This window comes from Platalea leucorodia (genome assembly GCF_965183815.1).
Source record: "Platalea leucorodia genome assembly, chromosome: 3".
In the NCBI taxonomy this organism is placed as follows: Eukaryota; Metazoa; Chordata; class Aves; order Pelecaniformes; family Threskiornithidae; genus Platalea; species Platalea leucorodia.
In genome coordinates, this window is record NC_138825.1 from 25,594,589 (window position 1) to 25,619,759 (window position 25,171).

General features: G+C 43.0%; 1 protein-coding gene across 3 annotated transcripts in view; it reads right to left on the reverse strand.

Annotated features, from left to right (window-relative positions):
• Positions 1–3,017: 3,017 nt before the first annotated feature.
• Positions 3,018–25,171, reverse strand: part of SMYD2 (SET and MYND domain containing 2) — a 30,177-nt gene continuing 8,023 nt past the window's right edge. For 2 of the 3 annotated variants that reach the window (XM_082305424.1, XM_082305425.1), the window contains exons 3-12: positions 21,843–21,953; positions 20,159–20,219; positions 17,818–17,942; positions 14,114–14,181; positions 12,194–12,296; positions 9,733–9,843; positions 7,841–7,961; positions 7,037–7,211; positions 5,508–5,616; positions 3,018–3,426 (exon numbers count right to left, since the gene is read on the reverse strand). In XM_082305424.1, coding sequence (XP_082161550.1) covers positions 3,346–3,426; positions 5,508–5,616; positions 7,037–7,211; positions 7,841–7,961; positions 9,733–9,843; positions 12,194–12,296; positions 14,114–14,181; positions 17,818–17,942; positions 20,159–20,219; positions 21,843–21,953 — 1,065 coding nt within the window. In that variant the 3' untranslated portion in view covers positions 3,018–3,345. Of the gene's footprint in view, positions 3,427–5,415; positions 5,617–7,036; positions 7,212–7,840; positions 7,962–9,732; positions 9,844–12,193; positions 12,297–14,113; positions 14,182–17,817; positions 17,943–20,158; positions 20,220–21,842; positions 21,954–25,171 lie in introns of all 3 variants that reach the window. The other variant, XR_014227552.1, reaches the window with a different exon arrangement.

Consider the following 25,171-nt stretch of genomic DNA (forward strand, 5'->3'; position numbering starts at 1 on the left):
CCCCAAAGGCAATTGTCCCCATCTCGTTCTCAGCCTTCTAGAGAGGTTTTCTTGTAGGACCTGGTGCTATGGGAACTACAGATGCCACCCGAGCCTTTAGAGGCGGACGTGACGCACGCAGCTGCGCGTAGCCCTGGCTTGGAGGGACTGCGATTTGAGGGAGGGAACAGCCGGCTGCTGGGCAAACAACAGAAGGCGGAGGTCTCAACCATAAACTGCTGTTAGATTGTGAAACAAAACACAGTGCACAGGTCAGAAATAGCAGTGTTTATATAAATATTTAAAAGTAAATAAATTTTGTCAGTGTTTTTAGAGTCTCTTACGCTACAATTCCCTTGGTTCCTCTCAGCCATTTTTTGGTTGGTGTTTTTTTCAGCGTGTTAAAGTTTTGATGCCCGTGCTTTGTGCGTGCCCTCGCTGAGAGGTTCCCGCATGCTACAAGAGCAGGACTTTGCCTTTGGAGGGTGAACTGGAAGTCAGCAGTAAAACAGCAGCTTTCACTGGAGAATCCCAGCACTATTTAACAGCAAGGGAAAGACTAATCCTTCAGCTGACCCCTGGCATGAATGCAGCGCTTAATAGTTTTACTCTCCCAAATCAGCTGGGTAAGGACTCGGTGTTTTGGACACTCAGCTCCAGGTATTTTGGGGGCAGGGGTCCCTGATGAGGCAGGCAGCACCTACACAATCCTTCCACAGCAGGCTGGCGGTCGCTCCCTGTCTTGGACAGTGCCTGGTAGTTGACACTCGAGGAAGAAATACGAATGCGCCTAGAAGAGGCTGCTCAGCCCCTCTAGCGCAGCTGGCCGCCAGGCCTTTAGCGGCTTCCTGAGGCGAAAGCTGAATCCCGCTCACTGCATTTAATAACTACCGATGGATCCATCTTCCAGGAATCATGCTACCTTGTCTTTTAAAACCCATTTATTCCTCTGGCCTTCACAATGTCCTGTGTTGGTGAGTTCCACAACTTAATTATACATTACGTCTACAAGAACTTCCTTTTTGTGTGTGTTAAATAAAGTATTTTCTTGCTGCTACTCAGTCTTTAAAAGAAAACAGACCTTTAGTGCCAGAGAGACTGTTAATAGGATGTTTATCCTGTTGAGATTGCTCCATATGGAAAGTATGTTTTCCTCATTAGTAAAGTACCTTTCTTTGGCTATTTTACAAAGGAAAAAAGTTTACACATGCAGATGACTGTAATACTCCCATATATAATTGTGTGGGACATACATTAAACAAAATAACATGTTTAAGTTTTATGTCACTGGATTTTACTGTCCCGTTTTACTTCAGTATTTCGATGCTTCCTGTTTTATTTGTTCTGCAATTCTGTCCATGACAGTTTAGCACACGGCAGCGATCTGAACCTCACAGCCTCGTTGTATGTACACGTCTTGTAGCGCAATGAGACATCGGTGACGCGCCCTTCCTGCCCCGACTCCCTCCTGTTAGGGCTGAACGGCAGAACTATTCTATGCTATTGAAAGCCTTTAAAAAAATGAATCTATGCATGCTAGTTTATATTCTAATGTATTATTCGTATCAGTACATAAGCTTATGCTTGTCAGTTTTATCTTCTGTATAGAACTGATTACTTTTGACAGTATTTTTGCACTGTTTCTTTTCTTTCTCTTTTTATAAAGTTCTATTCAGCATTAATTGCAATAATTTTTTACCCCTTTCACTGCCCTTGTGTAAATAGTTTCTTATACGCTTTTGCAAATATGAGAACGTCTTCAGTCACTAAGGTTTTTGGTAAGGCTGACCTTCATATTCACAGTATACAATAAACCATTTTTTTTCAAGGAAAACTCTGCTTGTGTTCTTTCCTCTACCAGCTGAAGGTTGTGTAGTCGCACCTATGGTGCTTGCGCTGGTTTCCCATGTTAAATGGCGAGGCACCGCGAGTTTTGGAGAACCTTCTGTAAACAGCAACCCAAGTTTCACAGGGACAAGGCTCCTCCTCGTGCGTGCGCTAGGCTAAGGCGATTCTTCAATGCTGAAGTACAGTCTGGGCTCGGGGCAGGTGCTATTGCCCGACAAGGTCAAGTTAGGATAAATATAGTCACTGGTGCCCTCCTCCTTGGCTTGGCTGCAGTTAAGTGGCCTCGGCTTTCTGGAATCATAAGATCTGGTGCAGTTTCACGTACTCCAGCAACAATTGCTGGCTAGAGAGCAATAAAAGCTTTCAGCAAAATGAGCTGACAAATCCCTGTTTTCTAGCAGTTTTATCTTCAGAGCAGCACTTACAAGAAAGAAAATATGAAGACGTTCTTAATGGTGATGTGTTCTCTCTCTCATCACACTTTCATAAGCTGTGAAAGCAGTAAGGAATGGTCATGTAGTTTTACCGTGCAATGTATTTAAACTTTGGAAGTACACAGCCACCCTCTCCCTCCTCTTCTTTCCCCATCCTTAAAAGCCATCTCCTGCCATTGATCTAAACGGAGGAAAAAAAAAACCCTCCGGTATCAGACAGGCAGAGAAAGTCAAGTCCTGGATTTTTTCTCAGAAAATGTTCTTGTTCCTCTATTAAAAGTAATTGCCAACGTATTAATAGAATAGTTTTAATCCACTGGAGGTGAAGGTATGGCTATAAGGAAACATGAGCTCTCCTCTGTAACAATTCACTTCAGCTTGTAACGGGGATTACAAAGCCAGAAGTTGCACGGTTGACGTCTCGCGCGAGCCTTGGCGCTCCGAGGCGGGTGCCAGCGTTCCCGGTGCGACGCCTGCTGAGCTCTAGGCCCTTCCAGCGGAGAATCCCCACGCGCCAGGAGGCACCTGGCTGAGGGAACGGTGGCGGCTTTCCTGCACAATGCGCGGAATCCATCAGCCCCATTTCCCCTCTCCCTCAGCTAAGCCACTGCAAACAAAAATGATTTGTGAACAGAGGAATGGGACCAAACAAAAAAAGTACAGCTTCTGCTAATTAATTTGTCAGATTCAATGAAATGACTTAGGCAAAAGCAGCTGTCACAAAACTATTGCACTGATGGAAGTGTACAAGTGGAATCAAGAGGGGTCAAGACTGCTTTATTTGCTTTACACAAATAAGATACACCTTAAAACCCGTAAAGAAAAACATGGCCATTTTTGCACATGAGTTGTCAAAAGGCATAACCTTTAAGAAACCATAGATGCTTCCTTAAAAAAAAAAAGGAAAAAAGGCAATTGTAGAAGTGTGGAAGGTAGGAACATTTTGCAAGGCCTAAGTGTGTTTGTCATTCCAATTATAGGACGGAACTGTGTTCATACTCTACCGCTTTTCAAAGCGCTCCTGAAGGTTTCCATAACAAGGCTTTTTAAATAAAGGTTTGAAGGATTGCGTAGATTCAAAGGCTCAGTGGTCCTCTAATTCCTTTTTGATCTCTGAAATGTATGGATGATCCTTCCCATGTGCGACTTCCATGATAGCAATTGCCTATGAAAAGGAAAAAATATTCAGACAATTGATTCATATATAACACCAGGCTATAAATACTCTCTTTGGAGGTTTGAAACAGTCTGACACCTCTAGCTACTTTTTATCCCCTTGTAGTCATAAACCCAGTAGGAAATAAAATGAAATTCAAAACTAAGTAATAAAGGTTTTACATTCAGAGAATACAGCTTTCATCTTAGAGGATCCCAAAGCACCTTTCAAAATGATATTCCTGACAAAACTACTTTGAATGCAACCAGCTCCAGGACAGAAAACTGCAAGCGGAGCGGGTAATATTCTGGTGGAGGACTTAACCAGTATCAGACGGAGCTCCGTTCCTACCAATTCCTCCTTCGGCCGTCAGACTGAGGAGCAGGCCTACTGCAGAAGTTACATTAAGGCATTTCAGGCTCGATTCTGTGAACCCTCCACCGGTTCCAGGGCTACCAACGCTTTACGAAGGAAGCAATTGCTTAGGCAACCGCCGAGGCAAAAGCGAGACCTTGCCAGATCGGGACAGACGCTGCCGTGGCCGACTCCCTGCCGGTCCACCTACGGCTGCTCTGGCCCTCGGAGCGAACGCTCCAGGCAGCCAAACCCACGGACTCGCACGTTCCTGCCGCGACCCACGCTGCAGCGCAGAGCGGGTGTAGAGGCAAGACTTCCACTTGAGAAAAGGACAGCAGCGGCCCCAAACAGATGTAGCAAAAGGCAACAGGAGATAGGACTGAAAGAAGCAAGTTCGGAGTAAGTCTGAGAGTATTGCAAGACCACGATGCTAAGATACAGCAAGGAATCGCAGCATCCTAGCCCCCAGAGCATTTAGCCATTTTCTCCTCAGGAAACTTCTATGGAATTATGCTCTTGTATTTGTTAAGTCAGTACAACGAGAGCCTTTGGTTCCACCTCGGCAGCAGCGAGCAATGGCTCCGTTCCCCCTCCTGCCCAAAAGAAGAAAGGAGGGCCTTCGGGCCAGCTGCTTGCAAACGGCCAGAGAACAATGGTTTTGTTTTTCCACTAAATCCCAAACATCAGGGGCTGGGATAACTTTGGGCAGTTCCTGTAGGCAGCTTTTGGAAGTGAGTCATTAGAAAATGTTTGTGTTAGGAAGCTAACTATGCCAACAAATCTACCTACAGTTCCCAACCCCCCAATCCCATGTTCCTGCTGGCACAAATCCCAGTTTTAGTCAAAGCTTTAACACCACAGCGAAGGAAAACCTATGCTAATTTTAAACTAGGTAACAGTTAAATTTTAGAGCATATATTCGTGTACTATCTTTCACCATGGCTGGATAGCTCTGTTATTGCTGGCTAAAAACTTGCCAGCATCTAAAAAGGAAGAAAAAACAAAAAATAATCGTGACATTCCACACCAAGTCATTATATGCTACAGTAGTCACTGATGCTTAAGAAACTAAAATAAACTTCTGTCCAACAACCGTAGGGGAAGAAAGTCAAGAAACATGGTTCAGACAAATAAAAAAAAAATAGAGGGGAGAAAAAACCTGAAGAATAAGGAACAGACTAATAAAAAGGGGTGAAGAAAAATGTAAAACCAAATGCTGTATTTGCCAATTTCAGCATTACCATATGCATTGAATTCCCTTCAGCTATTTAAAAATCAATTGGTTCCAGAACAAACAACCACCAAAAGCATGCCTAGTTTAACTTGGATATAGAAATCACAGGCTTCAATGAAACACTATGTGCCTTTTGTAAGAGCCAAGCATTTTTTCTGTCCTTTTACCTAGCAAGTAAGGAGAAGCTAGAGTTCTGCTTCATTGACGCTAGTACAGCTCTAGCTCAGCGAAGAAGGTATAGCAAATGCTTAAGCATAACGCTCACCCCAGCTGCCGCAGCAGAAGTCCACCGTGAAAAGGTAAGACCCCTCGTATGTGAGAACAGAGCTATACCGCATCTTCGGGAAAATCAAAACCGAGCCAAAAAGCCAGTAACCAAATATATTAACACATGGTGCGCTTCCTACCAAGCCAGGCTTACTGACAGAGAAGCACGTCGTGTTTCAATGATCCCATGCCTGAACCGGTATTATTAATGAAGAAACCAGGAAACAAATACCCTCTTCAGGGCTTTAACTCCAGCCGTTCTGTTCTCCAGCGCCATATACAGTCTCCCTAATTTCAGCCACATGGAGGCAACATTCAGCGAGTAGGAGGGATAATGTTTACTGCAAGAGAGAAAGAAACTCAGCTTTATCAAACCTGGCAGTTTCATAGCATTTTCCCAGCCCCCGTCCCCCTCTCAGGGGGCAAGAAGCTGCCTCTCCTCGCCCCTGCCCATTCACCGCGCATCCCCTCTGCCATGACTGCCAAGAGTCAGCGCCAATTGTTTCTGGGATGGGGACGCCTGACAATTGGGAATTGAACTGAAACTACCATATGCCTCTCAACAGCTGTCAGATGGCAGCGACTTTCTGCCACTAGTTTTCATCTAGCCAGCTACAGAAAGCGACTGCATTGTTACGAGTTTCTGGAGCCACCCTACACCCGCAGAAGGAACTCTGCCTGTTCCACAATAGTCGGTCTTTAATGGAAAGCGAGGGGCCCTCGGCAGCGCGTACGGCGCGCATGCCATTCTGCACTCGCACACGCTCAGCTGGCAGAGGCCGGTTCAGCAGAGCTGACCTGGAATGCCAGGCTCGGAGCCAGAGGAGCTGGGCAAGTCCCAGGGAAGATAAATAGTACTGAGCCCCCAGGGGGGGAATGTTGGCTCCTTCTTTGTATCGCTGCTCTCTGCCAAGTGATCTGTGACTTTACGTTGGCATCTGCTCCAAAGGGAGAGCTTTACTTGCGCTCCCCCCAGCTGGCAAGAAAGTCACAGCTCAAGATGAGAATCTGCCTGGGAGATTCATGGCAGGATCAGATACAGCACGTAACCGGTTGCCTCTAACGAACGAGATCGCTACTGTAAAAACACAGAAAAATTTATCGGAGAGCACTTTATTTTTTCCCCGCAGAGGCTGGGTGCTGCCTCGCCCCCCGCGGGGCTTCAGCCCGCACGCTCTCCCCGGCTGCCAGCTGCAGGGCAGCGGGGATGGGGGACAGCAGGGCACCCACAGCCTCCGAGCGCCCGAGCTGAGCTGGGCTCCAGCTCCCTCTGCTGCCCAGCCCCAGCCCCGGGCCAGGGCCCTGCTCCCCTGCGCCCCCGACCGCTGCGCTGCTGCGGAGGGAAGGGAGCGGGAGAGGGCAGGGGGCTGACAGCAAGAGCCGGCCTTGCCTCCGTGACCTTACACAAAATACTGACTGCAGATGCACTTCGAAGCTCTGCTTCAGTAAAATATTGGGATATTAAAAACGCCAGTATTTATCTAGCTAAACAGAACTAGCACAGTATCCAAGGTGGCACAAACTTATTTTGAGAACTCAAAGCAAGGATTTCAGAGTCACCTTCTGCTATATATTGCAGGCCACGTTTTGACAGTAAACAAAACCTGTCCCAGCATTTACACATTCCTTTTTGAGTAGTGATGTCATGGGTAGCGTGTTTATACAATGTGTACTGAGAGAAGTGATCTCTGTCCAAACTTGTCTAAATTATTCAGATTACTGAATTAGAGCACTAAAAAAAAAATAAAGTCTCATATTTACCTGTACGGTCTGATAATTTTTTGCCCATAACGCAGTGCACCTTCCCAGTCCTGCACATAGAGACAGACACCCATGGCCTGGTACATCATGTGTAACATATAAACATTACTGTCTTCAAACACTGCACCCATCTTGTCCAGGCTAAGTTCACAGATCTCCAGTAATTCACTAGGAGGTATGAAGAAGTCAAGGAACCCAATAAATAAACGGTCTGTGATTAGACAACTACCTGGTAACGCCAAAGAAGAACTGACTTAAACTTGTTCAGAATGGTTCCGAGAAGCTCTCTTTTCTCTCAAATGGCACCAAAGCATCCATGCTACAGCCCCAGAGCTACTTTGAGAGGTATTCTGCTCATGAGATTATTCCCCCTCCTACTCAGATATTCTACAAATCTTGCATTCTTGTCTGCGCCGCACCACTGCTACAACAGGTAGGCTTGTGACCCTCGGCAGTAGCTGCAGCCTCACGCCCAGTCTCTCAAAACCGGGCGGTATTAGAGTGGGCTAACACAGGCACACACCTGTGCTCACCCTCGTCTCTGGCTTGTTGTGCGGAGACAGCCGTATGCGGCACTCCTAGAAGCGGAGAGCTGCACAGGAAGGAACAATCACAGCGTCTCACAATCTCACACCACCGGCAAGGTTAAACTGCCCCTCGTCTGCCGGGCCAACTCCTCAGACACAAAGAGGACAGAGGTATGTTTAACTTCTAACGGCCGCAGTATTTCTCCTGCAGGTACTTCTGAAGCAATCCAGCAGGTCACACACCAAGCCAGCGGAGTCAGGGGGAGACAAAGGATATATTTGTAGTGTTTGGCTCGCCTGAATTCCTCAATCACGTTCCTGGCATATTTGATCATGTCCCGCACCGTCTCTGCTGATGGAGGATCATTCAGCTTGCGGATTTCCAGTTTCTCTTTATCCTGAAGGAAACACAATGGATGTTATAAATGCAGGTTCCAAGCCCTACAAATAAAGGTGCACCTGCTACACAAAATTACTCTAATAAAAAGACACAGATGGGAACTTAAGCTCTTCAAAGAATGTAAAAACAAAGGTAGAATGTGCACCTGCAATTTTTCTCTAAAGCCTTGGCTGGGAATCCTAGAATCCTCTGCGCCTTCCAGTTCATCTGCCATTCTCTACTTCCATGAAGTCCCTTTCTTTTGAAAGATCCAAGAGCTTTTCAATTTTGTCATGAAAGCAGTTTTACATAGGAAATTTCACTGCTTCCGAGAGATTAGGGATTACAACAAATTCAGTTTTAAGGCTAGAAAAGCTCAAATACCGTAGGCCTACCACCAAGTGATAGCTCAGTGGAAAACAAGATGATATTAAATACAGAAAAGTATCTTCCATATCTACAGACAAAACCACATTTCCACGTCTTGTGATTTCTGCTGGACAGCTCCACTTACTCTTATCTTTCCATCTAACGTACTACTTCACGAAGAGCCAGCTGCAATCTGGAGACATCTTTTGCTGTTTAAGCCTCACATTGTTGCTAGATTCCTTTTTCCTTTACTATTTCATCTGCCAGCTGAGAGGGCTATAGGGGACTCTTTCCAGAGCTGAGGGACGCTGAGTGACAGGTGATTCCAAGAGTAGCATGTTGTTGGAAATCACAGATGAAATCCTGGCTTCATTAAACTCAATGGCAAAATTATCAGGGTAATTGTGGGGAAAAACACAACTACGGTATCAACAGAATGGCCTCAAACAAGAATATTGGGTACTACGTGGAAAAGAAGTTACAAAAGACAACACCTTTAGAGGAAGGAGATGGTTGTCTGGTCAGTTTGGAAAGCAGCTCGTAAAAGGACTCCTTTGTGAAAATGTGGAAAAAAAATAATCTAGAACTTAAGGATCAGATTATGCCAGCCAGGTCGATCTTGACTGGAATGACAGATGAGCCACACAAAGCCCAGTTCTCCTAGGACCTCCACTGAAGGATAAGAAAACAACTAGTAGGACAGGCACAGTTGTTTCGGTATCTGCTGGGTTTGGGTGCCTTTTTCCACCCCCCGTAAGTGCTGCCGATCAAAATAACAAACACCCTGTTTTAAGGAACACCGTCTGGATGTCTGCCTTTGTCCTTTGAAGGGCACCAGGCGATGTCTAAGGAACGTCAATCTGGCCTGCGCATCACAAGGGGCTGCGACCCAGGCCTACCCTGTCCATGAGAAGAACGATGTAGGTGCCACAGCAGGCAAGTTTGTTTTGCAGATTCTGCTGGGTCTCCAAACCATCCGGCAATGTCACACAAGGTCACCTAGAACTAAGATGTCCCAACCAGGAACTGCAGCGGGACTCTATCCCACAGCAGGAACCCAGAAATGCCTCAAGCAAGATTCACCGCTGGGAGCTGGTAGGAAATATGCAGTTGCAAACAAACAAGTTCTGAGCTAAATTCTTTTGGCCAGGTAGCATAGACACAGTATAATTATCTACTTTTAACAAAGTTTTCATCTTTGCTTTGTAGCTCAACTTTAAATAGGCATCTACCAGGAAATTTCCTGATGTGTCATGATTACAGTGGAAAGAATGAGTATCAGAAAGTCTTCTAGACAGAAAAACAGAGCCACCCCATTATCCTCCTTTCCAAAATTTAATTAAACCATATATAATATTACATCTAAGGACCTGGGTAGGCGCCTTGACAGTCAGAAGCACATTTCACACCGATTTTATTACCTTTTCTTTTGTAATGCACTCCCTGCAATCACAATTAAAGAAATACGAGTCTCTTAATCGATCATTTCTGTCTTCCGTGGGATACAATAGGTCAATATAGCTGGTAAAAACCTATATGGTAAAAACACAGCAGTCAGTGAAAAGCAGCGTAACTATACGTATTTATCACTATCAGTTCTAGCCTATGTAGTATACTACATATTCATGCAACTTGCGGATCCCTGCAGCCACATCACCTGCCTGTTCCCTCACATTCCAAGCCTCTCAGCAGCATCAGGAGTTGCCATTTGTGAATGCAATCTGACAGAGAAGAGCTTCCTTTCCTATTGATTTTGGAATTTCCCTCAAATATCACCCTGGCTTAAACCCAGGACAGCAAGATTCAGGTGTGGATAAGGAAACTATCACAGTGATAAATCTCGGGCTCCTGTCAGACTACAAAGTGATGCCTAGTTTTCAGAGGTAAAATAATGATTTCAGGCATCCAGCCTACGATAAATTACAGTGGCCTGGTTTTTTGGAGGCTGGAATCTCAAATTTTTCTTTCTGAAAGCCTACAAAAATTGGGGCAACAGCAGTCACCAGTAGCTTTAGAAACTTAGGAAAAAGACCTTTAGATCTCTGAAAAGAAGAGAGGCCCAGTGCTCCAATTCTAGGAGAATGAATATCAGATTTACTTCAACAGCAAAATTTTAAAGCAAAGAAAACCTGCTTTAAAGGCCCTTCACATACACTATTCTTAAGTTTTCCTCTACTTCAATGGTCTTCAGAAAAGAACCCCTGCAACTAGCTTTAATGCTGTTTTTAAAATGAGATCTCCCCCAAGAAACATGTCATATGCCGAGTGCAACTGATCATTTTGCAGACGAAGGAAGAACTTTAGTTCCATTTCCTCATTTATAGTTATTTGAAACCTTTTGCTCAGTCTTTACGCTTAAGGTTTCTTTCTTCTTTAAAGTAAAATGTACATGTAATTTCATACAGTGCATGTTCTTCTTCTTACTCTGTGTGATCTCCCACTTTCCCTCACACTCCTCTCCTCCCTCCCCTATTTTCAAAACATGCAAAATGCAGGAGCTCCATTTACAGCAAAAACTTTAAAAATGTTGCAATGCAATGGCTAGATTGAACCTGAAGATGGAGACACAGGCCATAAGACTGCACAGAGCCCAAGCAAAACCACGAGTTCACATTGTAAAATTCTTAAGTGTCAGAAAAGTGAATGCACAAAAGCCATGAGGTCCTGGAGAACTGATGCAGCTTCTAAGACACAACTCAATCAAAAGAGGATGACAAGCAAAGTAAATACTCCACATCTCTACCTCTCACAGTAAGCCCTCCCCAAAAATGCTGAAATGTCCGGGATTCCACAGTAAAATTCCAAAACCAAGATCCGTCCTTGTCCATTACCACAATGCATTTGCAGTGACTGCCAACATCACAGACAAATCATCGTTAGTAAATGGCATAAAAAGAAGTTGCTCACCTGAGACATTCACCCTTGGCTCTAGCAACTAGACTCGCTTTGTTCACAACGGTGAACAGCTACAATCCACAAAAATAACCTCTCTCCCTTCTTCAAAACTGGTACCACATACTTCTGAAAGTGGTAGGAGTTATCAAATCCGAACTTATTTTGATCAGCATTAACCTTGCCTGCTAAATTAACATTAACAAGTAAGTTATTGAAACTCAATGCAAACACCATCCCCACAGAGAATGTTCCCTGTCTTCATCCCCTGCAGATACCTGAACATCCTCTTCAACTGTGTTTAATATCTTTTTTTTTTTTTAAAGCAAAAAGCAGCTCTGTTGCTGAAGACTCCCTGCCAAGTTCATTATTTGATTGAGAAAGTTTCATGGTAAACCCAGAGCCTTATTCAATTTCACAGAATTTTATCCATCACTGTTCAGCTTCGCTCCACCTAAAAACACACTCTTGTTCTTCCGTGACTTCCCAACAAATGCCGCTGAAGTGATATGACCAAGTCCCATGTTTTGTGGATGCTCTGTCCAAACAGAAGTTAGAGGACTTATCTGTACCCATTTACCTTGTTTATTCTGGCTTCGATTTCAATACATTACTATTATACTGGGAACTATTATAGCAGTAATGATTTGCTTTGATCCTGGAATTTCAAAGCACCAGCCAAACATCAGTAAACTCAGCCTCATTTTACAGATGGGCAAACCAAGACAGAGGCTGGCAGATACGCAGCGACTGCTGCAGGTGCCCTTCCCTTGTTTCAGCACAAAATAGGATACTGCCTCCGAGAATCGCTTCCGTCCTCCAGAGCCGCCCCAACTCTTCCAAAGCAACATCTTACACTTCTCTGAGAAACAAGAGATCCTCCCCCCTATGATTAAATTGTCATCCAATTGAAACGAATCCTGAAAAGCAGAATGGATCCTACTTTTAGGATGCATGCATACAGAGTACATTCACACACAGTGCATTTACCTCTTCTCCAGGCTCAATCTCTTTAACAGCTCTGACTTCGGCCAAGGTCCCCTTGTACGTTACAATCACGTTTGGGCAACAGCTATGGTTCATCAATGCAACACTGTAAAAGCAGAAAAGTAAATCTCTTCCCGCACCGCCACCAAATGCAACAGGCAAAAATTTAAGCACCACTTCAGAAAACAAGTAAGTCTGAAAGATTGAGTCAGTCTCTGTAAGCTGTTTTTATTCCGAGGCTTAACATGAAGGTAACCTTGGGAAAATCCGTCGTACTGTTATTCATTCTAATGATATGGAGAGTGGCTGTGCTAATGAATCATTACAATTTTTAAATCCTATTATTGCAGGACTAGGCAAGTTATTATTTTCCCATTCTTATAGTGCTTCAGGACAGCTGACAAGGGTGTTCACATAGCTTAACTATCAACGTCCTATTTAGGTACCTATGATAGACAGACTCTTTTCCTCAGAGGAGAAACACACATATTTAACCTAAAGGAAACAAGCAAATACAGGAAAACAAACGTAATATCCTGCATCGCAACTTAAGATGAGCGTTAAAATTTTAGCTGGCTTCTGTGCAAACATAAACAGCCTCGATGTTTGAAGTGGGAGGGAAGAGATCTATGTCTGTTATACAAGCACACAACTTACACAAAAACTTGGACCACTAGAGAAAAGTACTCCCCCTTACTACCAAGCTTGGAGAAAGTGCAATTTGCTGCTTATTTGAGATAAAATGTATAATTTTAATTTTTTCTCTTCCAATCTACCAAAATAATAATTGTCTCTTCAGCCTTTTTAGCTCACAGGCATAACTGTTAAGTAGCAAAGACCTGGCTCTTGCACGCTGAGCATTTACAAACAAAGGATGGTGTTGGACATGTTTCTAGAACATCCTGGTTTAATACTCTCCTCTCTCCACCATGACTCTGACCCTGGGCATTGCAAGGCCTTAATTTCCAACCTGTAGATGAGGGCTGTAGACTTGAGACAGACCTGCCTGAAGAAGGAGAATCTGTGAAGCAAGTACTATCTACTACTGTATGCATACTGTATGCATAGACTGTATGCATACTGTCTGTATGCAGCACTTGGCAAAATCAGGTCCTGCTTTAATTGGGCATCTCTAAGTTTCAGATTACTTTGACACAGATAAGCTGCTAGTAATCTATGCCTCACAAGGAAGTCAACCTCAGCAGACAGCGATAATACTTTCAGTACGGTGTTTGCAAAGAACACGGGCAGCAAATATCCTCCTTTGCTACAACATTAAGTGGGAAGGACGGACTTAAATGGAAGAAATGTTCCTCAGCCTTAGAGAGCTGTGCTCCCCTGTCCACAAACTGCAGCTGACACTTAACATCTGCAGTTCATTTGTAAAGCTAAGAAGCTTGTACATGTTTTTTCCACTGTCATAGCAACATAAAGCATCGCAGCTTTTAAAACATCTGAGGAGGCTGAAAGAAGTTATGAAAGGGATTTACTGTTTGCAAAGGAACAAAGGTAGAAGGGATGTTGTTCAGAGAACACCAGGTGAAGGATTATACCCAGCCAAAACAAAGTTGTGAATAAAGCAAGTCACCTGCAATCCTTTTCATTTCGTTTTGACCATTACATGTTGTCCCCGTCCAGAATCTGCTAGCCAAGTAATATTTCCTACCAACCTGTATACAGTTCACAATCTAAGCTTCAAAACAAATTACAAGTGCAATTTTACCAAAATTACCAGATTTTAAAAAAAACTGCTGCAAATCATTGGCCACGTTTTATTAGCTATTTAAAGATACTTAAAACAAGACAAATTAAGTGTTTAATTAAAATTCTTTCAGTAGATATCTACTTCCACACATGTGCAAGAACCTTTGTTTGGTTTTAAGTAAGTTAATTTTATTTTTAAAAACATGAAAATCAACCTACTCAGGAAATATGGCTGATCCCAAATGAGAGAGTTCTTCATCTTCAATTGTGAAGCCATTACAGTTAACCTAAGGAAAAGGAGGAACAGACTAGATCAGCTTCTGGTCAGCTAAGTACTCCACATGTCACATTCTCATACTTCAAAGTCAATTGCAGTAATTTGCTTACAATTTTCCTTCCACCTCACCAGTACTCACAGGGAGCTATGTGACATCTCAAAAAGTGAAGTGAGGACAAAGTCCCTAGCCAAAGGAATGTGCAGGACACGAAAGCACTGACAGTCCAACACTTGTACCTGCTCAGGACACAACATCTAGGGGACTGCTCCTTGGAAGGCTAACCAAGAGAACTGAGGCTTGAAAAGAGTGCTAGAAAGAGTGTCAGACAAAGCAAGACCATTGCAAACACAAAAAAGTCTGACTCCGACAGAGCAAAGAGACTTCATTTGGCCATGACAAGTAAAGGGCCGAAGCAGAACTACACACGAAAGGAGCAATGTAGGGATGAACAGCAGTGAACTCAGCCGGGCTGTGGCGGTACAGAGCTTTAATGGAGCGTATGTTACAGAGACTTGCCACAATGACATCTGGCATCAAGGGTTGCATGTATCAGCTACTGCTAAAGCACATATAAAGAACAAAAAAGGTAGTGAGAAAGACTTGAACCTAATAAAGACATAGAATAGGAGGGGACAGAAAAAAGACAGAGTATGAGAGGAAGTGTATTCCCAATTTAAACAGACTCAAGATCAAAAGAGCTTGTTCACAAATCTTTCTTGCAGAATAGATTCAAGCAGGTTTTAAAGCCTTCTCCCTCTTTTATTCTCACTAAACAAGGGAACCTTACATGAGTTTCAGCTTTGTTTCGTGTGGTTTGTGTGACTAAGTGACCAAAACGCACCTCAATCAAGTACGTTATTCCACTTTCACTGCGAGTCACATACATGCCAACATAAAGAGAACCCTCTCCACATTCACCACCATCTCCCTACAATCATCAAACTGTTCACAGAAGTGCCAGAAAAGCACTAAAACAACTAATGTCACGTGGCCAAGACCAGCTGAAGCTACAATGGGCACAGAAAAAGTCAATCAAGTACAGTGTAACTATTTGTTCTGGAAGGGCAAGGATTGACAACAAACGCTACCAAAAATGATATGCCCCACAAGCTGGAATGCAGCTTGGATTGGATTTTAGAAATATACAAATACTTCCCAAAGCCACTCCTCAGGTATGAACTGTTCAGGATGAGTTCACAACTAAGGAAAGTGTCCTGTTTCTCTGATTCACTCACTGGTATCGTTGCTATCTTTGCTTGATCTTTATCCTGCTATTTTTAGCAAGGTAGCATCCAAAGGCTCGCAGTCTCTCAAGATGAGCATGCTACTGCACTAGCCAATGTATGAGCATACCTGAACCAAAACCAAAATGTAATTGCTGAATACAAAAACAATAGAAGGGAAAGATTATATCAACAGCAAGTAAGAACATAAGGCTACAAAGGCTGACATGAAGAACAGCTTGATGGTTCTGAATCACAGGGAAATATTTAAAAATATGTAGTGAGTTATCATCAACTCCCCTCCAACTAAGCCAGAGACAACCCACTTCTTGAATGCATCATACCAGAAATGACACAAGAGGAGGAATTAGAAGGGATGAGATACCACTGGTTTCACCAGATGAATGCATGACTAAAAAAGGGAATGTGGAGGGAGCAAAGAGACAACAGTGAGAAAACTAGAGCTCAGGGTTCTTCCCAATGGTGGAAAAGAGAACGTGCAAAGGGAGGCACAAAATTATGCAAGGTCTTCAAAGAAAGGATGAGACACTGGAACTTGAGACAAGACAGAAACTGTTTGAAGAGTATGACAAGGTGAGACTGAAGAGGAAGAGCACCAGTCTCGAGAGCTATGTTCCACAGGGAAAAAAGAGAGCAGAACAATACCAACAGCTGGGGAAGAGAGCAATGAAAGGCAAGGACGGTTTGGACAAAAATCTTTGCTCCACTCAAAAGGATCGATTACACCTTAGCTGTGTTGAGTAAGAAACAATGTCAGACAAAGCCCACAAAAAGCAGTGAGCAAGGAGTCAGAGGCATCAAAGTCCCAAAAGACTGCCCTGAGCTACAAGGAGAACGACTGCCGAATGGACAAGCAAAGTAGACAGCATGAGGCCAGAGAAAGTGTTGAAGCAAAACAAAGGAGCAGCAGCATATCCATACTATTGGTTTTAGGTCAAGTTAACTCATTATCAGGAAACATCTTTGCACATATCTAGTACAGACTTCCCTCCCCTTCTTCTAGAAAGATTTATGCTGGAGTTAAAAGCTCAAAAGGTTGTGTCCTGTAAAATACTTCTGAGGAGCATCCAGATGACCTTTGGAGATTTTAGTTCAAAAAAACTGCAATGTCCACAGTGGCAGAGTTGCCTGATGATCAGGATGAGCTTAAGGTGACACCTAAGGGTGACATTAGACATCTACAGAGAAGACTGGATGGAATATCAGATCTGGGAGTCAGCAGTTCACAGAAGTCAGTTAAAGTACTGTGATCTGGTGGAGCTCGTCCAGGACAGCACATGAAGCAAAAGTCATTACAGCAAAAATAATGTAATCTTTGGGGATTCTGGCAACATTCTAACAAAATATTCAGAAACACCACAAGAAACTGGATGTACTGTTGTCTTTGAAGTATCCCTCTGACAAATATAAATTGTAAAGTCTTCAAAACAGAAAAAAAACCTTTTCATTGAAGGGAAATGTGTAATTAGAAACAACACAATGGATGATGAGCAGATGCTAAACATGCTGAAGAATAATTCCCCTACAAAATAACAGTACCTCTGTATTAAGGTAATATTAACCGTGCTTCCTTGTTGGTAGATGCCCAGCTCTCCCAACCAGGGTATTGCCATCTTGGTTTTCATCACAGCAGTCAACATTTGCCCTGATCTCAAAAAGTATTAAACTTTTTACTCGGACGTTTAAGTTTAAAACTAGCTTATTTTGAACTACAGGAGGAAAAAGAAGAAAATGGATCTTTCAGTATTCCACTGGTGTGTTATTCCATCCACTACAATACATTCAATTTAGATGCGTATGAAAAGCAGGTGAGAAAAAAGAGGTGGCACATTTCAGAAGTTATCTAACAGGACATCCTGCCTTCCCTTCATCTCTCCAGATGACCACACTACCCGACTGCATTTAAAAGCCACACACCAGATAAAAGTTGCAGACTGCTCTTTCTACTTCTCTGAAGTTTACTCCCTGTGAAGGTCAAACACAACGACGACCTGACCAGCAAGGATTTCCACAAGTTTGAAGCCTGAATGAAGGTTTTGCCTCTGCAGGGTCTCAAACCAGCAGCCTTCCACACAAGTCCAATAACAGCTGCGCTACGCGTGGCCCACAAGAAACCTAACATTGACAGGGTCTAATGCAGGCTGTTTCCCCTTTTCTTCAGTGTTTGAGAAGCACCTCATAGAAAGTCTGCAGACAAGAGTCTCTCCCCTCACTACTGAAATGGGGCATGTCCAGCCACTTCTGGTCAAGGAAGTGGATCTTCTCCATCAAGCACACTCAGCTCTCCCGAAGATACGCAAAGAGCTACCATTTCCATTGCCGTTAACATTTTTCCCCTTTCACAAAGGCTAAAATCCTACAGCACTATCCATCTAAGCAGGCTGTGTTCTAGCCAACTTACTTGTGCAAAGAGAACTACAAGGGCAGCATTGTCAGGGTACTCCAAGTGCTTTGAGTAAAAGTGATGAAGAGCGGCAATGTCGTTCTGAATCAGCTCTCTCTTTTCATTGTCTAGTTTGTCAAGGTCTGTGGACAAAGAATACATTCCATTTCAGTAACAGGAACACTCCCCCGTGAACTGCAGCTACACTTAGGTTAGAACAGGCCCGGACTTAAACAGAAACCCCTCAAGGAACAGCTACTTGGAAGTACTGCACAAAGTGTCTGTTCTTCCATAAATGTAATGCTGCTTCTGCCAAAGCCACAGGTGCACTACAAGAACATGCAGTATTAAAAAGTATTTTCTAACATCTTTACATTAGCAGGTAATTGGACACAAATTTCCCTTTCTTGGGAGAAGGGTCACAGTGTTTAAAATGCATTCGCTAACCCTAGCAAACAGACCAGCCAGCCCTGGCCCTCTAGAAGCCTATCAACTGTGGGTAGCTACCCTCAGCTGTCTAACACGACCTTATGAACTACCTGAGAATGCCCATGTCTCCATGGGCTGCAAGGTGACCAACAACAGAGGTGCGTTTAACCTGCAGATATCTAAGGATAATAGAGGACAGCAGGAACATCAGTGGAAATGTCCCAGCACACCTGCCAAGTGTATTCCCTTATGGGTTTGTTCAGAGATTTACCATCAGGCCCACAACAGGTTCTAGCCAAAGCTGTGGCCACTGAATCTTTTTTCTGCTTGGTCCACGCAGAGCAAGCTAGGTGATCGACCATATACTTCTGGTCCCTTCTCTTTCCTCAAGAGCAGAGTGTTGGAAAGTTTTTTTTCCTAATCCTCTCTCTCACACTGGCAGTGTCACCAGCTCACTCCTGCTCTAAGAGAGCCAGCAACTCATCAGTTTCCCCTCTCCCACTCAAAATAACAGTGGAGAAAAAAACATGCAGGAAGAGAAAAGGCTGTAAAACAGTGGCAGAAGGGGGAAATGATTTGTAAGAGCAGATGCGAATGACAGGAGAGTCACAAAAAACACTGAGGAAAATGAAATGGGACAATTTGACGAGAATTAGGACGAATGAGAAATAAGAAATTTTGAGCTTCCAACTGACAGCCAGGTGCCTTTTCCTCTTCTGTGCAGCGTGTTGCAAAGAGTAAGGCAACCGCTGAACATGGCAAAAGTGTGCTAAGAGATGGGGATAGTCAACAAGGCAGAAGGAACAAGGAGTTCTTACTAACAAAACCAGAAACGAAACAAGGGCTCCTAGGGGATAAGGGGGACACTGCAAGATAAAATCATTTCAGCCTTTTAGCTCCCAAACAAATAAATTACTGAAGACAAGCTGCAATGCAGAAGAATATACAGAAATTACTTCAGCACTTACCCATCCTCCTCAACCTCAGTCCTACTAACCTACCTGTAAAAATTATCCTTGCCTTAGGCAAAGTCAAATGTTGGCATTTTTCCCCCTTATTTCCCCAGTTGTCCCAACAGCTGTGACAGGAGCTTTTGTCCAGGAACCAAATAAGACTGTAATCTTGCTATGTGTGGTTACTCTGCTGCCTCAAGCCCTAGCAATGACTGCATTTATTCAGCATTTTATAAAGGGTTTTGGAAACCATCAGAGTCAGAAACATGAATATACAAACCTATTGTCTCCTTGTACATTACCCCCAGCACCAAGAAAGAAACAACAGAGCAGTAAAAGCTATGCCAGGATGGTTACTATTCCCCTAGCTGCTCAACTTCTAACTCTGCCTCACCGGACGTAAACAGTAGCCTTCCAGTTAAAAGCAAGCCATTGCCTCATCTCCTTCCTTGGATTATTTTGGAGCATTTAGGACATGGAATTTCAACACAATCATATATAACATGTCAGATTTGACTGGCAGTGACAGATACTGAAGCACAGTCCAGAGGGTTCTGCAATTAGCCCCTTAGTCACTGTCACCATCAAGCAACTGTGCTGTCTCTGATTTTATGCCTCCTGGTAACAAATACCAGCTATTTTAATTTTACAACATTACAATTCTCAAAAGACACTAGAGTACCAGAAAAGCCAGGAGATGGATGTATGCCACATAATTAATTCTGTCTAGGTTTTCACCCTTGTTTCACAGCCCCCACAAGTAACAAAAAAAAAAAAAAAAAAAAAAAAAAAAAGGAAGAAAGAAAGAAGAGCAGTGCACTTTCAAAAAACGAACAACCACAATTTTCTTTGTTTACTCCCTTCCTCCAACAGGAGTGGGATGCTCTGAAAGGTTTTGATGGAGGGGGGCCAGGGGGTAAAACAGATCATGCATATAGATAACTGCCTCTGTTTACCTGCAAGCCTTTTGTACTTACGTGATTCAAACTCTTTTACAGCAAGCAGCTTCTCTGACTGTGTTCTTTCAGGGTGAGTTTTCTAGCAATATGGGGAAAAAAGCAACACGAAAATATTTTAATCTTTTAAGTAGGCAGTTTTGTCTATTCATTCATAAGCTGGCAACTCCTACCTGTAAAACAAACCCAAATCCACACTGTATGGAATTTATAGAAGTTGATGAACAGCAATGAGTTAAACTGACTACCCTTAGTAAAGCCATAGAAATATTCTCTCTCCACCAAATTAGACAGCCAAAGATTAACTCCTATCAAATTTATATACATAAACTGAAGAGTATTTTAAATATGTCATTTGCTTTGTTCTAGACACCCAGAAAGCTGCTAACAATAGCAAGCAGGCAGGAGACAGGCTTCGCTTTGAGGAAAGTGAATAAACTGACTGTTGACAGAGTTCAAAAGCAATGCTCCATTGTTGGCCTAAGGCCACTTCTTTGTAATCTTGGCCATTAAATATGGCTTTGCAGGTGGCCCAGCAGCTGAGGTTCAGGGACTACGGTTTGCATATTTAGCTTTTATATGACATGTAGGGTTCTCCCCCCTCCCTGTAAGCAATAAAAGCACAAATTTATTCCAATGACTTTTTGTCATTAAACATTCGATTTTGTTTGTGGATCACCACTAAACCATGCCTTAATTAAGTCACACACACATACATTCACACACACACACATCTACACGCACAGCAAGTATGCACCTACCTTCCCAGCAGGCCACCAAAATCCTCACTACATACAGTATCCAGGTTGCCCTTGTCACATAAGCAGACCTCAATCAAACAAATATGCTTCAAAGAGGATTTGTTTTTGCGGAGAGAGTTTAGAGCTCCACAAAGATACACATCATAATAACCTTGAAACTCATGAATCCCGTCCCCTCCCTGTAAGCACTTGTGTTATCCTCAGTACCCATATAGTTAGGGAACACTGAATTGGAGGTTGACATTGCAATCTTATTTCCTTACTAATAGTATCTTTTTTCCTCCAAAGACCAAGGGCCTGAGATTTCTCTCTCAATCTTTGTTTTTCACCAGTTAACTCCAGTAATCATAAACATTTAAACCTGAATACCTCAGAAGTGTTCTTGACTCACAAATGTACTGGGAGTTACACACTACACAATTCTACACAGTACAACAGACAACTGTTTCATAAAGATGCCACTGTCTGCAGGCATATAACACTAGGAGCGTTCCTCAGAATTCAACCACATATACCAAGTCTCATTCTTCTTTCTCTTCACCAACGTGGCCTTGGTGCTAGCCCACACACGTAACCAAGAGCTCCAGCCTACCAGAATGGAGGCTGAAGCACCATGCACACTGTGAAACTATCAGTAAACTTTTCCAGACTCTGTTCAACAGTACCTTGACCATAAGTTACAGCTACACAGCTTAAAACCTCACTAGCCTTTTGCCATCTTCCCCCAAAAGTCTCCAGCTGGACTATGGTGGCCCCGATGCTGCTGCAGTGGTCTGATGGTCAGTTCCTTCAGCTGCTCATGCTCTACATGACACCCGTCTGTACACAGGAAGCTAGTATCTATGTGCTTTGCGGGGACAGTTACTGTCGGTCAATTTTCATTTTCCTGCCTTCCCTGGCACCCAGAGTAGGAATGTACCTCCCAAGTCCAGCCTCCTGCTCACCTGTTTGGCAAGGATCCTCGCTGTTAGCCTCACGGTCTCCGAGGGATTCCAGTTCTGCCCAAAAGCACACATGGCGGAACACTCTAGCTTGTGCATTGGCCAGTCTTCCTTCTGAAAATGTAGAAAAATATTAAAAAAAAAAAAAGCCATGAAGATAAAGTGATGAAAAAGAGGATGCAGCAAGTCCTGCCAGATCCTAGAGGTCAAGTGAAATGTGTTTCCTTTAAAAAAATAAGATGACGCTCACTAAATCTGAACAAAAGCTTGAGTCACATTTAAGGGGTACAGCTATCCTGCTTTTTTCAAACAAATGCACAAGGGATGGGTTAAGGTCAGAACATCTTCATTTATTCAACGGAAAAAAAGAATTAAATGACGAAGAAGCAAACAGACAACATGATTTATAAATCACCAGTTCTTATTGTTCAGATCAAGCATGTGAGGACAGAGTAGGTCTGAGCTTGATGGCTTTATGGGGTTCATTTCCATTTAATACCTTGGCCCCTCATTATGAGATGACCCTGGTGTAATCAGGAGTAATGTGTCTGAAGTCAATGGATTCACAATCACTGTAAGAATCGGTATATGTAAGGTCAAAACCAGACCTTTTGAATAGAATTATCAGATTTTTTCCTTAAATGCTGCAGAGTAAGAGTACAGCTAGGCAATGAAAACACACTAAAAGACAAACACCTTTCAGTTAAGAATGCATAGCATATTCCTAGCTCAACATACAATAACACTTGGAGCGATGGCACAAGCCACTGGCTGTTGGCACCCTACAGATTCCCTCCAAAGCAACAGAAACTTTCAAAGATGAGCACAGAATCACAGATTAACACTCTGCACTGGCACACAGAGCCTGGCACGGGCTGTCCCCAGACTGCGTCAAATTTCATTTTATTTATTTATTCGAACATGGAAATATTCTTATTTCTACATTCAAGCAATGCAGCTGTTTATTTCTGTATCTCATCCCAGACACACATTTATAGCAGTGTGTTAGAACAGACCTATAGTGTTCCACCTGTATAGGGACTATCAAGTTTTGTTTTCAGACCAGATTTAAACTGGTGGAAAATGGTAGTGGAGGGAAGAAATCACAAGAAATCCCACAAATTTATAATTGATTGAAAGCGAAAACTTAATTTTGCAGCCTCCAGAAAGTTCTTAATTCCCCTTACTGTGATTCATCCAGTATCACAGACCCAGTGTTAGCCCACTCAAAAAAAAAGTTAAAAATATTAAAAAAAAAAATTCAATATAGCCCATCAGAGTGACTGAGTGGCAGGAAGAGAAGAAACACAGAGTTTCTCTCAGCTGCCTAAACACTGATGGCAAGAGCCATTTGAGACACCCTAGGCTATCTAAAACATCTACACAGGACCAGTAGATAGGATACAGGTCTACTGGGAGATGCAGGCCTTGTGGGAGCCGTAGCTGGAGGCCACATGACAACCCAAGGCACATACTTAGCTGAATCAGGACCACCAGTGTCTCCTGCCTTTGCTGTTCCACTTATTTACAGGTTTTGCAGATCAAAACAAAAGCTAAGATCACTAATTTCAGAGTTAGTACATCAAAAAGTTCTTCCATTGAAAATGGCCATTTTGATTGCCCTGGGCATGGGCAGCTTTAGGAGTTTATTTTATTAGGAAAAGAAAGGTGAACACCTGCCCCAGCCTCATGTAGGATTTGAAGCAGTGGAACACTGCAAGGGTATTCAATCCCTCACAATATCAGCTTCATTGTCCTTGATATCTCAGTACAGTACTCCCAAAAAAAACCTACATACAGGCTGCTTGAAATATGCTCCAGTGTAAACGTTCTAAGAGGATGTGGCAATACAAACCAGGAGAACCAAAATAGTGTATTACACTGCAATCATGTCATGTGAAATTACACTCTCAACTCTCCTACAGCTGTCACACTACAAAACGCGTCCCCCGAGAGGCCTGTTTCCTATGTATGCCCCAAGACCTCTTTCTGGAAAATTCCTGATAGCCTTTGCTTAGGAATCCACAGGCTAAAGGCTAAGAAGAGAGAAAGAGGGAGACCTCATCTCTCACCCCTTCTTGCACACCCAAGATGCCCGTCAGCTTCAGTGTGATTGCTGGGTGTGCAAGAAGCGAAGGCACAGAACCTGAAGTTTTGTAGCACCCGCGTCCGTACACACTGGTTAAATAAACAGGAGAGATTACCTGACAAAACAAAAAAAATCAAAATGCAAAATCAAGTGCCTGTCTCAAAGCAGTGTTTTTAAAAATCCGTTTGTTCCCTTTATTCTTTACGCATTGTTAATTAAAATCTTTCCCCAGGCAGAATCATACTGAGTTATATGAACTAGTAGGGAGGTTAAAGGGACAAGATACGGCTGAATTGTGCGAAATGAGATAAAAGCCTGAAACACCACAAGAAGAGAGAGCACTGATGACTGAGTAGTACCTGGGATGGAAACACTGTGACAGCAGCTTTCCCTGCGATCACAGCAGGACTGTATTTTGTGTTCTTTTCCACGGTTTTCTATAAGTAGTTTGAATTATAACAGGTAGCATTGTTCTTGTTGAATCCCTAATGCTACATTAATGATATTTTCTTCCTATTTTCATTACATCCGCAGTATTTTTCCCTTCATTTAGGAGTGAGTGACAACATTTTTGGAAGGGAAGTTCTTTAAAGCTTATGCTTTTCACATCAAAGCATGGAAACAATCTTCTCCACCAAGTTCTTCAAAACGATTCTACCGTCCAGGAATACTGGATTAATTCCCAGAACACTGACATATAGCTCAGCATAAAAAAAACCCCAAACAACAAAACGTAGTACTCAAAAAAAATAAGACTTAAGTCCAAACAAATGTCCTTGCACCTCTTTCCTCACATGGACTTTTTCAATAGGATGTAAAATTTGTTGTATTTCACTTGATCAAAAGAAACACAGACATCAGACAGAAATGCTGGGCAAGCCAGTGTAGGGGTTAAGCCCACTTCTTCAAAAGCTTAAGGCCCAATTATGCTCAAATGGCATCCAACTCTAATCAAATTTCAGTGAGGCAACTTCTGATGTCTGACATTATCCAGTAAAGTTCTCAGATAGAGTCCTTCACCAAGCAGTGAAGGTAAGTTTCACACATCTCACAGCCATCCTTCCCTACCGTGATTTACCAAATGCTGGGCCACGGAGGGTATTTGACTTCTGTGGGTTAATCATAGAATCGTTAAGGTTGGAAAAGACCCTTCAGATCATCGAGTCCAACCATTAACCTATCACTGCCAAGTCCACCACTAAACCATGTCCTCAAGCACCACGTCTACCTGCCTTTTAAATAC